The sequence below is a fragment of the Tupaia chinensis genome, unplaced genomic scaffold (assembly GCF_000334495.1).
Source record: "Tupaia chinensis unplaced genomic scaffold, TupChi_1.0 Scaffold149383_1, whole genome shotgun sequence".
In the NCBI taxonomy this organism is placed as follows: domain Eukaryota; kingdom Metazoa; phylum Chordata; class Mammalia; order Scandentia; family Tupaiidae; genus Tupaia; species Tupaia belangeri.
In genome coordinates this window covers 3,416,998-3,429,493 of record NW_006209227.1, presented here as the reverse complement: position 1 = coordinate 3,429,493, position 12,496 = coordinate 3,416,998, and the positions used below count along the sequence as shown (strand labels likewise).

Genomic DNA, 12,496 nt, shown 5'->3' with positions numbered 1-12,496 from the left:
AGATAGTCGGGGGTTAGTCGGGTTATGTGGGACTGTCTAGACCCTTGTAAAGATTTTGGCTTTGTTCTGAGTATCATGGGAAGGGGGTTTTAAGCAGGAAAAGAGTGATTTGGTTAATCTTTAAAGGAATCTGCAGCACATCTAAGTTATTTGGAGGGTGGCCCACAGGGCTAGAGTAGGCAGGCTGCTGTGCTACTACACCCATCCAGGCTAGATAGGAGGGCAGCTTGGACTTCTAGGCAGGCCATGTAAGTAATGAGATATTTATATTCAGAATTAAATTCTGGCACAACTGGCTGTTGAACTGGAGAATATGCATGGGTGGCTTGTGGGAGATGACGCTTGTACCTACTGGGAGGCCTGGAAAAAGCAGCAGACGAGGATGAAGCTGAGTCAAGAAATCTGGCATGAATAGTAGGCATTTTCAGTTCTTTCACGTTATAGGAAGTCTTCCTTGGTTATGCCAGAGATGGGGACCAAATAAAGTCCCAGTGTCTCTTCTAAGCCAGACTTCCAAGTTCTTCCATATGAGAACCCACACTGAGACTGGAAACAATGAACAGCAGATGATCCACACAGAAATAGGGATGGAGAAGGAAGGAGAGGGAGACAAGAGTTAGAGATGGGAGTGGGGATGAGGATGAGGCTGGAGAGAGCAAGAGGATGGAGATAGGGAATAATAAGGACCAAGAATGATGCAGACTCAGAAATCAAAGCACTTGGTGTCCACCAATGTGAAAGTAAACAATGACAACTTGCCTTATCCTTTCATAGTAAGTCTCCCAGAATAAGGCAGGATACCACAGTTTTTAAGTGCTCCATCTCTGGAGGCAAACAGGCCTGGATTAAAGTCCACATTCCGGGACAACCTTGGGCAAGTCTTTGAGCCTGTCTGAGCCTGGCATCTTCACCTCCAATAATACCACCAACTGCAAAGCTGTGGGCATAGGAACCAGGTAGAGTCAGGGAATCTCGAACGGGCAAGACCACGGAGTTGTAAATGTTGGGTGGAGGTATGCCTACTGCCCTGACTGGACTACTACACATTGTATGCCAGTTTTGAGAAGCCATGCTGTAGTCCACAAATATGCACAACTATCACACGCAAATTAGAAAGCATGATTTTATAAAACCATTTTAAAACTATCAATAGAAAAATCAGCTACCTGCTACCAAGATGGAGTTCAGCTCCTCATTCAAGTATGTGCACACTTGCAAGGCAACATGTGAACATTGGTGAATGTCCGACCAGTGTGTTGACTGGAGATTGTCAATGATGTTGTTGAACAAGGAATTAGAAGGATGTGAGAGCTAATAGAGCAGATCACTTCAGGAAGGTATGGAGGAAGCTGTATTGAAATACACCTGCATGCAAATAGGCAAAGCTGGCAGGGTGAGAAGGAAGGGGCTTTTGAGGAGATACTTTGCCCTAACTTCAGTCTGAGTGCCTCAGCTCCTGAGCCTGAGTGAAAAATGAAACTACTTTGTGTATGAAAAATCCACATAGCGATCAGCTTGGCCTATATGACCTCGCTCTCTCCCATTTCAGAGCTCCGGGCAGTTAGAACCCATTTCTTCCCTTTTATCCAAATTACTGAAACTTTGCTGGAGAAGACAAATTAGTTCTGAGTGACTTCTGACCACTTTTTTGTGGTAAGGACCTGGAAAGAAAAACACATTCCAGACCCACTTGGGTTAGCAGAACTGCCCATCTTCCTTCTGATTTGGGTCTGAGAAGCCCACCCCCAGGCAGGAAGAACTCCTGAATGCCACTTAAAAGCATGATGGCTATGGGAGGTGCAGTGTAATGGAAGAGGGAAGGTGAGGAGCAGTGGACAATTAGAATTATTAGGAGAATTACATCCCACAGAGTGGTCTCTTAGTGGAAAAGGTCTCAAATGTCAGAGACAAAAATAGCCACACGACCCCAGATGATAACTGAAGATTTGACCCTAAAGGAACCTGATGGGAAAGACACTTTCCAAGGGGAGAGTGGGCACTGTCTTATGCTGGCCCCTGACAACCTCGATGGTCCTTAACAGCTCTGCTGGCCCCAGTCATCCATCCAATATTGGCTTGCTGCCAGGCTCTGGGCTGGGGGATGTAAATTCAAACATGCGCAAGGCAAAACCCTGCACATAGGCATTCAGTCCAGTAAAATCATCTCTCCATGTCCAGTTTTCCCCTTTGTAAAATAAAGGTAGTAATTGAAACCATCTCACAGATATTGTTACCGAACTCAAATCAAGTTTGCTCAGCCAAGTGCTATAAAACCAAACCATGGGCACATGGTGTAATGAAGAAAAGTGCAGCTTTATTGCAAAGAGTAAAGCAAGGAGAGTGGGCAGCTCATGCTGAAAATGTCCGGTATCCCCAAGATGTTCCCCACATGTGTTTTTAAGGACAAAATTGGGGGCAGAAGTCCCAGGTGCATGATCAATTCAGTGATTGGTTCAAGAGGATATGATCATCTCGTGGGCATTCTTGATTGGTGAGGCCTTAGATAATCAAATTTCTGTTCAAATTTCTGGAGCCATTCAGTCTCAGGTCCTTGAGTTCACAGCCAGAAGTTTCCATCCTACAAGACATCCAACATGTTGAAATGAAACCCTTATCTTTCCTTTAAGTGAGAGTTTTAGAGGTCAAATGGCCCTTATTCATGATCAATGTTGTTTCATTATCATAACCAAAGTCTGAAGACTTACCCCTTATTCTAAGCCATTACAATGTAAATAGACCTTGTATTTCAAGAACCTTAGAAAATACGTTTGAGGGTCTCTGCTCATTTTCAATATTTTGTGAGAGCTTACTTTGTCAATACACATGAATCACTCAAAATAGTGCTTGACACACAGCAAGTATTCAGAAATGTTCATCATTATTATTATTACATTCATGTTATAATTCTCTTCTCTTGGGTCTCCACTGAGCTATCCCCACATGCAAGAGGCCCTCTAGCATCAGGCTCCCAGTCATTCTTTGCGGTATTAGCCTCTTTTGTATTTCATGTTACATTAATCACAGGAAGTGATTCTGTTAGGAGATTCTGGTCTGCTTTGGTAAGGCATTTCATCCAAAGACCACAGATAGTCTTTTGGCCAAGTTCTCCTTCTTTATATCTGTAAGTGCTATCTCAACCAAGCATCAACAGAAATAACCAATTCTGCAACAATAATAATTAATGTGGTTTATTTCTAAGCAGCATATGAGTGACCTAGGCCCAGAGAGGAGGCAAAACATGCCTTTCTCGTATTGATTAGGTATAGTGTTTTTTGTTTGTTTGTTTGTTTGTTTGTTTTATTTGGTTATAAGAGTGAGAGACAGACTTTGGGATTTAGTGAAGAGTTTTTTCATTGGTCTGGCCCAAAAACGCAGGACATGTGGAAGCGGGGACTTGTAGGTTATAGGTGGGTTTTACATTTTTAGGTTGGTGATTGGAAAAGGAAGGTTGCTGAGATCAGAAAGGAATGTACTTATCAGAAATAAGGAGGTTTAATATGCATCACAAAGATACGAGGCCAGGGACAGGGATGAAGGGAGAATCATGTTACCAATGGGCCAAAATAGTCTGTTAATGTTTGTGTTCATAGTATCTTTCTTCTTTTTATTTTTCTTCTTCTTCTTTACTTTTGTTTTTGTTTTTAAGTTTTTGCCATATGGGGTATGTGTTCACTGGACAGAAACAGAGAGAAACCCTCCAGGCCCTCTGGAAAAGATTTTGGAAGATAGGAAAAAGCAGTCAGACTTCTGTCCTCACAAGAAAGTATTAGACCATTCCCCTCACAAAGAATTCCTGTTTTAACAGGACTTCAATCATGTAACTCTCATCTGGTTCCAGAGTCCTTTCATTTAAGCCCATGGCTAACTTGCCAGAGGCACAAGTGTGCATATGCACACACACGCATACACAACCACATTCACACTCAAAATTGTTTGGAGTAAAAGGATCAAGTAGATCGGTTGGCCCTGGTGAAACTCAGAGAAATGTCAAGGCTGTTTCAACTGCCCTTTGCTGTTACATGCTTGTAGAAGCTGTGTTTTCATTAATCTCTAAGAATTATCTCAATGTCTCCATTTATGTATCTAACAGCCACTTCAGACTCCGTCCCAGCCAGAGCAATTGAGTCCAAGCCCTTCCCCAACCCCTTAACTTGAATATCTCCCTCTTCCACTCATGACATCATCAACCCCCTAATTGCTCAGGCCATCTCTGGTTCCTGTTTTCCCATAACCCAACCCAGAGTAGCTGCTGTCAGCTCTGCCTCCAAACCTGATTTGCTGTACCCAGGTCCAACCATTTCTCTGCTCACCAGCTACCTCCCTTGTCCAGTTAAGTGCTATCTCTTCTTGGATGATTGCCATGGCTTCTAGCTGCCCTTTCAACTTCCAAGCGTTCAGAGGATCCACCTTCCTCTCTTCTCCAAAGGTCATCTCTTCAAAGTACATAATGTGTGTCCGTCCCCCAGTAGAGCTGTCAGGTGCCTTCTCGTTGTGGTCAAATCGAGGTAAAAAATTAAGTGAAAATCACTTTCTGGGAGGCCACCAACCTTGAAGCTGTCAGTCCCAAACAGGAGGACCTTCCCAGTCCCTGGGCAGGAGGCCCTTTCCCCAGAGCTGCTAGAAACCCTTCCCTTACCTAACCAAGCAGTCCCCATGCCTTGCTTCCACATAACAACCAGCTCTTGCCCAAAACTTGCTCAGCTGAACCTACCCCAGCCCCCCTTATCAACTGTTCCTATAAAAAGACTGTAAACCCAGTGGACAGTGGCAGAGATTAGAGCACTGGCTCCTCCATGCCCACCAACATAATAAAGGCAAACAGGAGGACCTTCCCAGTCCCTGGGCAGGAGGCCCTTTCCCCAGAGCTGCTAGAAACCCTTCCCTTACCTAACCAAGCAGTCCCCATGCCTTGCTTCCACATAACAACCAGCTCTTGCCCAAAACTTGCTCAGCTGAACCTACCCCAGCCCCCCTTATCAACTGTTCCTATAAAAAGATTGTAAACCCAGTGGACAGTGGCAGAGATTAGAGCACTGGCTCCTCCATGCCCACCAACATAATAAAGGTTACCAAGTTCTCCTATTTCTCTGAGTGCTGTTTCACGTCTGTCTTCTGGTTTTTCCACAACAGTTTGGTGTATTGGCTGGGAAGTGAAATGAGGCTGGCCCATTGAGCTACCAGAGGCCAAGGAGTCACTTTTCCTGGAGTGGCTGCCCTGATTCAGAGAGAAAGATGTGCCACTCAGCAGTTGCCAGGTTTCTCCTGCTCAAGGCAGCTGCCCAAAAAACTGCCTCACAGTCACACAGACTCTTGGGAGAGAAGGACCAACTTAATTTGGAACATTTTGGTGACATCTGGAATCTGGTAAGCCCCTGGGGCGCTGTGGACCCTAGTCAGGCCTACCCAGATGGTTAGAAGAGGAGAATTGATCACTCTCCTATTTCCAGGACCAAGAAGAGGACTGACCATGCTCCTAGGTCACAGAGCCATCAGTTAGGGTCTCTTCTGAGGTGGGAGAGAATGTATAACTCTGGAATGAATGTATAAATGATGAGCAAATGTTTTCGTGGCTCCATGGCTTCAGCTACCGAGTCTGAGCGGATCCTAACCTGTGAATCTGTGGAGTCTTTATTAGGCCAGAAGGCAAAATCGACAATGGGGGACATAGTCCCTTCCTGCTCATTCAATCCAAGAGCAGGTTTATAGCTGGTTGCCAGAGCCAAGAGGCTCCCTAAGGTCTCCGTGAGGGGTGCAGCCAGACTGACACCTGGATGTTCCCTTCATGGAAGAAGGGGCTCCCATCCTGTGTTTGTTGTGACACCAGACACAAGAGGGTTTTAGGATTAGAGGGTAGGAACTCATGAACCTATGTCAGGCATGCCCTTCTGTCCCCGACAACTCAAACAGGAGTTCTTCCCAACAATTGCCCAAGTCACCCTCTCCTCAGAAGCCTGAGAAAACCTCTGGAGTCACTTCTAGTCTCTTCTCTCCTCTGTTTCTTTTTTACTCGTTCTGATTACTGGTTATTTGGGGAGTACAGGACTGGCCCAGAGCCAACTGGACACAATTGAAAAAGTCTCCATTTAGATTCCACCAAGATGTTGCTAGAATTGTCTGTGTTGTTTCCTCAGCACTCTTGGTCAGGCTGTTTAGAAAATACTCCGCTTGGGACCAGCAGTTAACGTAATGGCTATGTTGTTGGACTCCCATGTAATCGACCACGGTTCAAGTCCCGGACTCGGTGGCTTAAAACTGACACCAGGTGCGTGTGCATGCATGCCCAAGATCCTGAGAGGAAAATGGAGGAGAAGGGATTGCGGCGTGGCCATTCCCCCTGGGGGCATGATTGCTCACTTTCTGTCTCTCTGTCTCTCTCTCTGTCTGGCAAGCGCACGCACCCTATAGCAAAAAACGAAAGAAAGAAAGAAAGAAAGAGAGAGAGAGAGAGAGAGAGAGAGTGAGTGAGAGGAAGGAAGGAAGGAAGAAAGGAAGAAAAGAAAACATTCCTCTTTCTTAGTTGGGTCCCAAACACCGACTCCCACTTCAAGCTAAGTAACTCTGTCCTTTCACTGGAGAACAGTGTCATTGCTTTAGAGATCTGAAGCTAGGGTGAACTATTTTAACCATTGCCAAAAGCGCACAAGGAAGCCAATTCCAAGGCAGCTCCCATAGAGAAACATTAAGGCCAAAAACCCAGACAGTTCATTCTGGCCTCTGAACTCTCATTGACTTCGGTATCAGCAGTCTCATCAGTCCAGCTGTAGGCTGTGCTTCCTGGGAGTTAAAAGCCTTTGACAATTGGAGACCTTTGTGGTGGACGTTTTACTGCACACAACTCCCCACCCCCAGAATTCTGCCTCTTAGCCCTTTCCTCCAGACTGTGACAAGAGATCAGACAAGCCCCAGGGGATCTTGGAGGTTACACCTGTGGTACCTGGGACTGTATGTTCCAAGCCCCTTATCACTGTGCTTCCCATTGTACTAGCCCTTTTGTTTACCCTGGGACTAATATCACCAGCCCCTAGTGACTACAGTTGGTCCCAGAAATTCCTCTTGGCTTTGATTTACTTGGAAAGCATTGGGGTTTTCACTGCACTGTGGTGTTTTTAGCTTGCAAGAAGCCCAACATGACTTGCCTGGAGTGCATGGGTCAGTTGGGAGGAGCTCACCAGGGCTCAGGAGGCACGCAGCCGCGCACCTTGCTCCACTGGCTCCCTTGCTCTGCTTGGCTCTGCTTGTGCTGCTCCATTCTGTGCACAGCTCTAGGCAGCAGCAGCAGCTCAGGCAAGGCTGAGCAAATCTTCAGTCTGGAATAACAGCAAGGAGCAGGCACATGCTTATAAACACAAATTGCCTTCCCAAGCTCTGGAGTTTTCATGGGTGGTCAAACTAGTTCTATTAAATCCCTATTGAAATGTATGCTTAAGCATTTCAGAGAAGCCCTTGAGGGAGGAGAGGAATATGGAACAAAACCATTGGGGAGTAAACTGAAGAAGTAAACCACTCTGTGAAGTAGAATGGCCCCCCTTGGATAGTAATCCTCTGAGTCATTGGACCTGGGCAAGTGCAGGCAGTTTGGAAGGTGGTCACAGGCATCTCTAGCAGTGGCCAAGGGCACCCAGATCAGTTCCCATGTATCAGTCAATGGCTGGCTCTCTGAAACACCTTCCACCGTGGTTACAAAACTGTTCCTTAAAGACAGGGAATCACATCCTAATAGTGGGCCCTATAGCCCCATGTCAGACAAGGGATCGAAAGTCTGTGGTTTTGCAGACAGACCCTGAAGAGGCTGACCTTCCTTCCCCCTCATAACCCAAATAGACAACACCTGGAAAACAAAAAGTTTTACTAGTGTTTGTATTTCTTCTGTGGATAGGATGCATTATTACTATTGGGAACTTCTAACCTGGGTCTGACTTTTAGGGGTGAGTATCCACAACACCTGACAGGCCAAGTTATCACCAAGACCTTAGTTCACCGTATCCATTGCTCTTGTCAAAGAGAACATCTCAGAGACCAATGAGATCAATGCTTTTAATATATATATATGTATGTCCTAAATTGTGAAAATCTCTCATAGGAATGAAAATAAAATAACAGGCATGCCTAAAACTTAAAGACGCATGTACGGCCTGCAGTGATCTTATAGCCCCGATAACAATCTAGCGACTCTGTTTGCTGCCGACAGACACTGAGTTGACCCGTTTTCATTCCTAGAGTTCTGGGGCTTTTTGCTCAAGGATAATTGCTTTGTTTGATGCATTTCTAAGAGGGGTTCTTCAAATGACTATAAAATCTTAAACATTCATCATTAAGATCATTTTGTTCTATATTGAGAAATTTGTCAAGCAAGGCTTTGTTCGTAAAATGCATACCCATAAGCTGATGTAAAGTCCTACATACAAAGTTACAAGCGAGATGGCCTTTCCAGAGGAATCAGATTTCATAAGATGGGGAACAGAAAGACAAATTTTCAAAGATTTTATAAAAGAATTTATATATGATAGGCGGCATCTACGGTGGCCATAAAACAATAGACCTCGGCACTTGGTGCTGAAGCACAGTCTAAATATAGTAACTATTAATAAACAAAGTAACCGTATTATAAATCTGATTAAAATATAATAATACATGTAAAGTTTTCTTTGATTGGTTAGGCTGTTTAATGCCCTCCAACTCTGTTTACAATATAATGTTTGTTTGTACATTTTTATTGTATATTACCCATAAATACTACACAAGATACAGAAAGAGAAAACAAAATACAAGTTAGTCCATAGCATACATCTACTCCAAACTTTAAGGCCTGACTCTTCCCCCTGCCCAGAGACAAGTGGCTACTGAACCAGTCAGAAATTTCCTCCCCCAGGACTCTACTGCCTATAACAACAGATAATTGATTGACTCCTCCTAGGAATGAGCCTTCTTAGCTCCCTGGGACTTGATTCCTAGGAACGAACTTTCCTAGCATGGTGGGACACATGTATTCAGAGAAATAATATTTCACTGACGGGGGAACTGAGGACAGAAGTCCGACTGCTTTTTACTCTTTCCAAAATCTCTTCCATAGGGTCTGGGTTGAGTCATGCCCATAAACACTGACAGATCATTTTAGGCTATTTGATAACAGGACTCTTCCTAAGTCCTGTTCCTGGCAATAGGAAAATCATAACTCTTTTGATTCATTGCTAGTGGGATGCCTTCTTTTGTATCTGTTTGGCTTTTCAGGGTTGGCCAGCTTTTACTTCACTGTCTAGGCTTGACCATCTGTAAAAAAAAAAAAAAAAAAAAAAAAACACCAACAACAAGCCATTACCCCAGAGACCTGAAAGGACTATAGCCCTGCTTTGGTCACTCTGAAAGCTGACCAATCTACACAAGACAGAAGATTGAGGCTGTGTCTCCCTGGAAAAACACACATGGACTATACTAAATGTTCCCAGACCATTTGTAATAATCAAATGCTGAAATGCTGTCCTCTTTCTGCTTGCATCGCCTCAATCAGATGCTTGTGTCCTCTACCAGGAGTTATATCTATTGCCCGCCTGTTAATTGGCCCTCCTAAACAAATAAGTTGAGGAGGCTCAAGAGGGAGTAATGAGGTAGAAAACGAAGTGAAAACCACTTTCTGGGAGGCCACCAGCCACCAACCTTGCAGCTGTCAGTCCCAAACAGGAGGACCTTCCCAGTCCCTGGGCAGGAGGCCCTTTCCCCAGAGCTGCTAGAAACCCTTCCCCTTATCTAACCAAGCAGTCCCCATGCCTTGCTTCCACATAGCAACCAGCTCTTGCCCAAAACTTGTTCAGCTGAGCCCACCCCAGTCCCCCTTTTCTACTGTCCCTATAAAAAGAATGTAAACCCAGTGGGCATGCCAGAGATTAGAGCACTAGCTCCTCCATGCCGGCCAACGTAATAAAGGTTACCAAGTTCTCCTATTTCTCTGAGTGCTGTTTCACCTCTGGCTTCTGTTTTTTCCACAATAAAATAAATCCTGCCTCCACATGATGGTCCACAACAACCTGTCACCTGGTCACCCAGCCTGTTTCTCCTTGGTCCCTTCTCAGGTTCTAGTGTTTCCATTTTCTAATGAAAGTTCTCCCACACACACACCTTCTAGCACTTGGCTGTTTCCAGAGGTGCAAGGTAGAGGACAGATCAGGCTCCCAAAGTGAACTGCCCAGCTGAAAATCCCAAATGCACCACCTTGTCTGTGTGGTCCTGGGCGACTATTTTTTTCTAAATTTTGCCATGGTGAGCATGTGGTCACCAGAAAAAAGATGGAGAGAGAGAGAGATAGAGAGGGAAAGTGAGAAATCATCCCTCAGGGGGATGACCACACCATAGTCCCATATCCTCTATTCTGCTCTTGGGATTTTGGACATGCACACATAACCCAGCATGTTTTCTTTTTCTGTACATTTTTTTTTTAATTTTTGCCATATGGGACATGTGTTCACTGGACAGAAACAGAAAGAGACAGCGAGATGGAAAATGAGAACTCAACCCCCAGAAGAAATGGCCATACCACAATCCCTCCTCCTCTATTCTCCTCCTAGGATTTTTGGGCGCACACACATGCACAACCAGAATGATTTTTAAGCCACTGGGTCTGGACTTGAACTGCAGTAGGCCATGTGGGAGTCCAGTGCCATAACCAGTAGGCAATCCACCCCCTTTTCCACACCAAGGTGTATTTTTCAAGTCATCAGGTCCAGGATCCAAACTGTGCAGTCACCATGAGGGATCCAGATGCCTTAATCCCTACACCACCTGCTGGCCCCCTGGGCACCTCTCTTTATCTCTAAGTGTTTGTTTTTCCATCCATAAATGGCAAAACTATCAATAGTAACTACCTAGGGTTCTTATGAAAACTAAATGGATTAGCCCTATTTAAAGTACTTAGAGCAATGCCTTTCTTAAGGAATATTTGCTATTGTTATTATCATTGTTACTATCATCATTATTATTAATAGCACATTGATTACAGGCTTGGACTCTACATCAGACCACCACTTACTGTCAGCCGTGTGACCTTGGGCAACACTTGATCTCTCTGTGAGAGATCTATTTTCCCATTTGTAAAACAAAGACAATCATTTATACCATCTTTCATAAGTATTCTGTGAAGGTTTAATTTGTCAATATATATAAATCTCTGAAAATAGTGCTTGACACACAGCCATTGTTCAGAAATGTTCATCATGGTCCATTTGGTGTTGTTTTTCTTTTTGTTGTTGTTTCTGATATAGGACATGTGATCTTGGCAGAGTGACAGAGAGAGAGGTGCATGTTCAGCCATCCCACCATGTGAGAGGCCCTCATCATTAGGCACCCAGTCCTTCTTCACCACCTCACCTGTCTTCCATCATGCATTGATCACTCCATGATGTTGGTGCCTTCAGGGTGATGTTACACGTCATCGATCAGCTGCCCCCCTCCTCCAGCCCTTTCACTGGTGTTTTCCCCCTGCCTGGAATGCAGGGTAGACTCAATAAAAGTCAAATAAACAAATGTCACATTTTTCACATGCGGAAACCCTCTTCCCTGGGGGAGTTATTCTGCTGTTCAAGTTCATGGCCAGCCATCCCTACCCATAAGACCTTAATGGACAGGCTGAGATTTTATTTCTAAGTATGTCTTGCTGTTCTCAAACAGTTCTTATCAAGTGGTTTTCTCATGGAGGATGAGCAACTCGCCTGCAAGTCTCCCTTGGCACGTGCTCAGATACACCCTCTCGTATTTACCTTCTCTCTTCACTCATTGATTTATTAGTTCCTAATTCAGTATTTGATTCATTCATTAACCTACCACTGAATCATGCAGAGTGCTAAAATACAAAGACCGTATAACTGGGTCCCTACCTACACAGAGAAGAGGATACAGAAATGGATAATTAAAATGCAATGGGCTGGTTGGCAGGTGGCATGGTGATCAAGGTGATGGACTCCTACTCATGACTGACTGCAGTTCAAGTCCTGGACCTGGTGGTTTCTCTCTCTCTCTCTCTCTCTCTAACAAATTAAACAATAATAATAAATTAGATTAAATTAAAATAATTCTTTTTTAAAAATGCTCTGGGTTAAGGGTACTGATGGCTATATACACAGTTCTTACTGTCCACAAGGGCAGAAACATGGTATCAGGAAATGACAAAGATCTGCCTTCTGCCATAGTCCAGAAAGGACAAGAACCAAAACACAAGATGAGACTCTGCAAAGAGATAGGTATGACACATTTGTAGTAAGGGGTGAGGGGTGTGGAGGACACTGAGTTGGGAGCAGGGGACTTTTCTGAGCCTGGAAGAGGAATTTAGAATTTATCTTGCAAACAACATGTAGGTTAAGAGCCTTGTCACAGGTTCAAGGCCAGATTTGTTTCAGAAGGTCATCCTGTGTCTTCATGTTGGTCAGATCAAGTATAAAAACAAAGGCACATTATTATTTTTTTTTGAGAGGTTTTCGCTATAGGGCGCGTGCGCTCGCCAGACAGACAGAGA

General features: G+C 44.4%; 1 protein-coding gene across 1 annotated transcript in view; it reads right to left on the bottom strand.

The window, feature by feature from the left end:
* TRPM8 (transient receptor potential cation channel subfamily M member 8) overlaps window positions 1–11,420 on the bottom strand; it is a 148,066-nt gene extending 136,646 nt beyond the window's left edge. The window contains exons 1-2 of the mRNA XM_006171163.2: window positions 11,356–11,420; window positions 7,170–7,307 (exon numbers count right to left, since the gene is read on the bottom strand). Coding sequence (XP_006171225.2) covers window positions 7,170–7,307; window positions 11,356–11,420 — 203 coding nt within the window. The remainder of the gene's footprint in view (window positions 1–7,169; window positions 7,308–11,355) is intronic.
* Window positions 11,421–12,496: the final 1,076 nt, after the last annotated feature.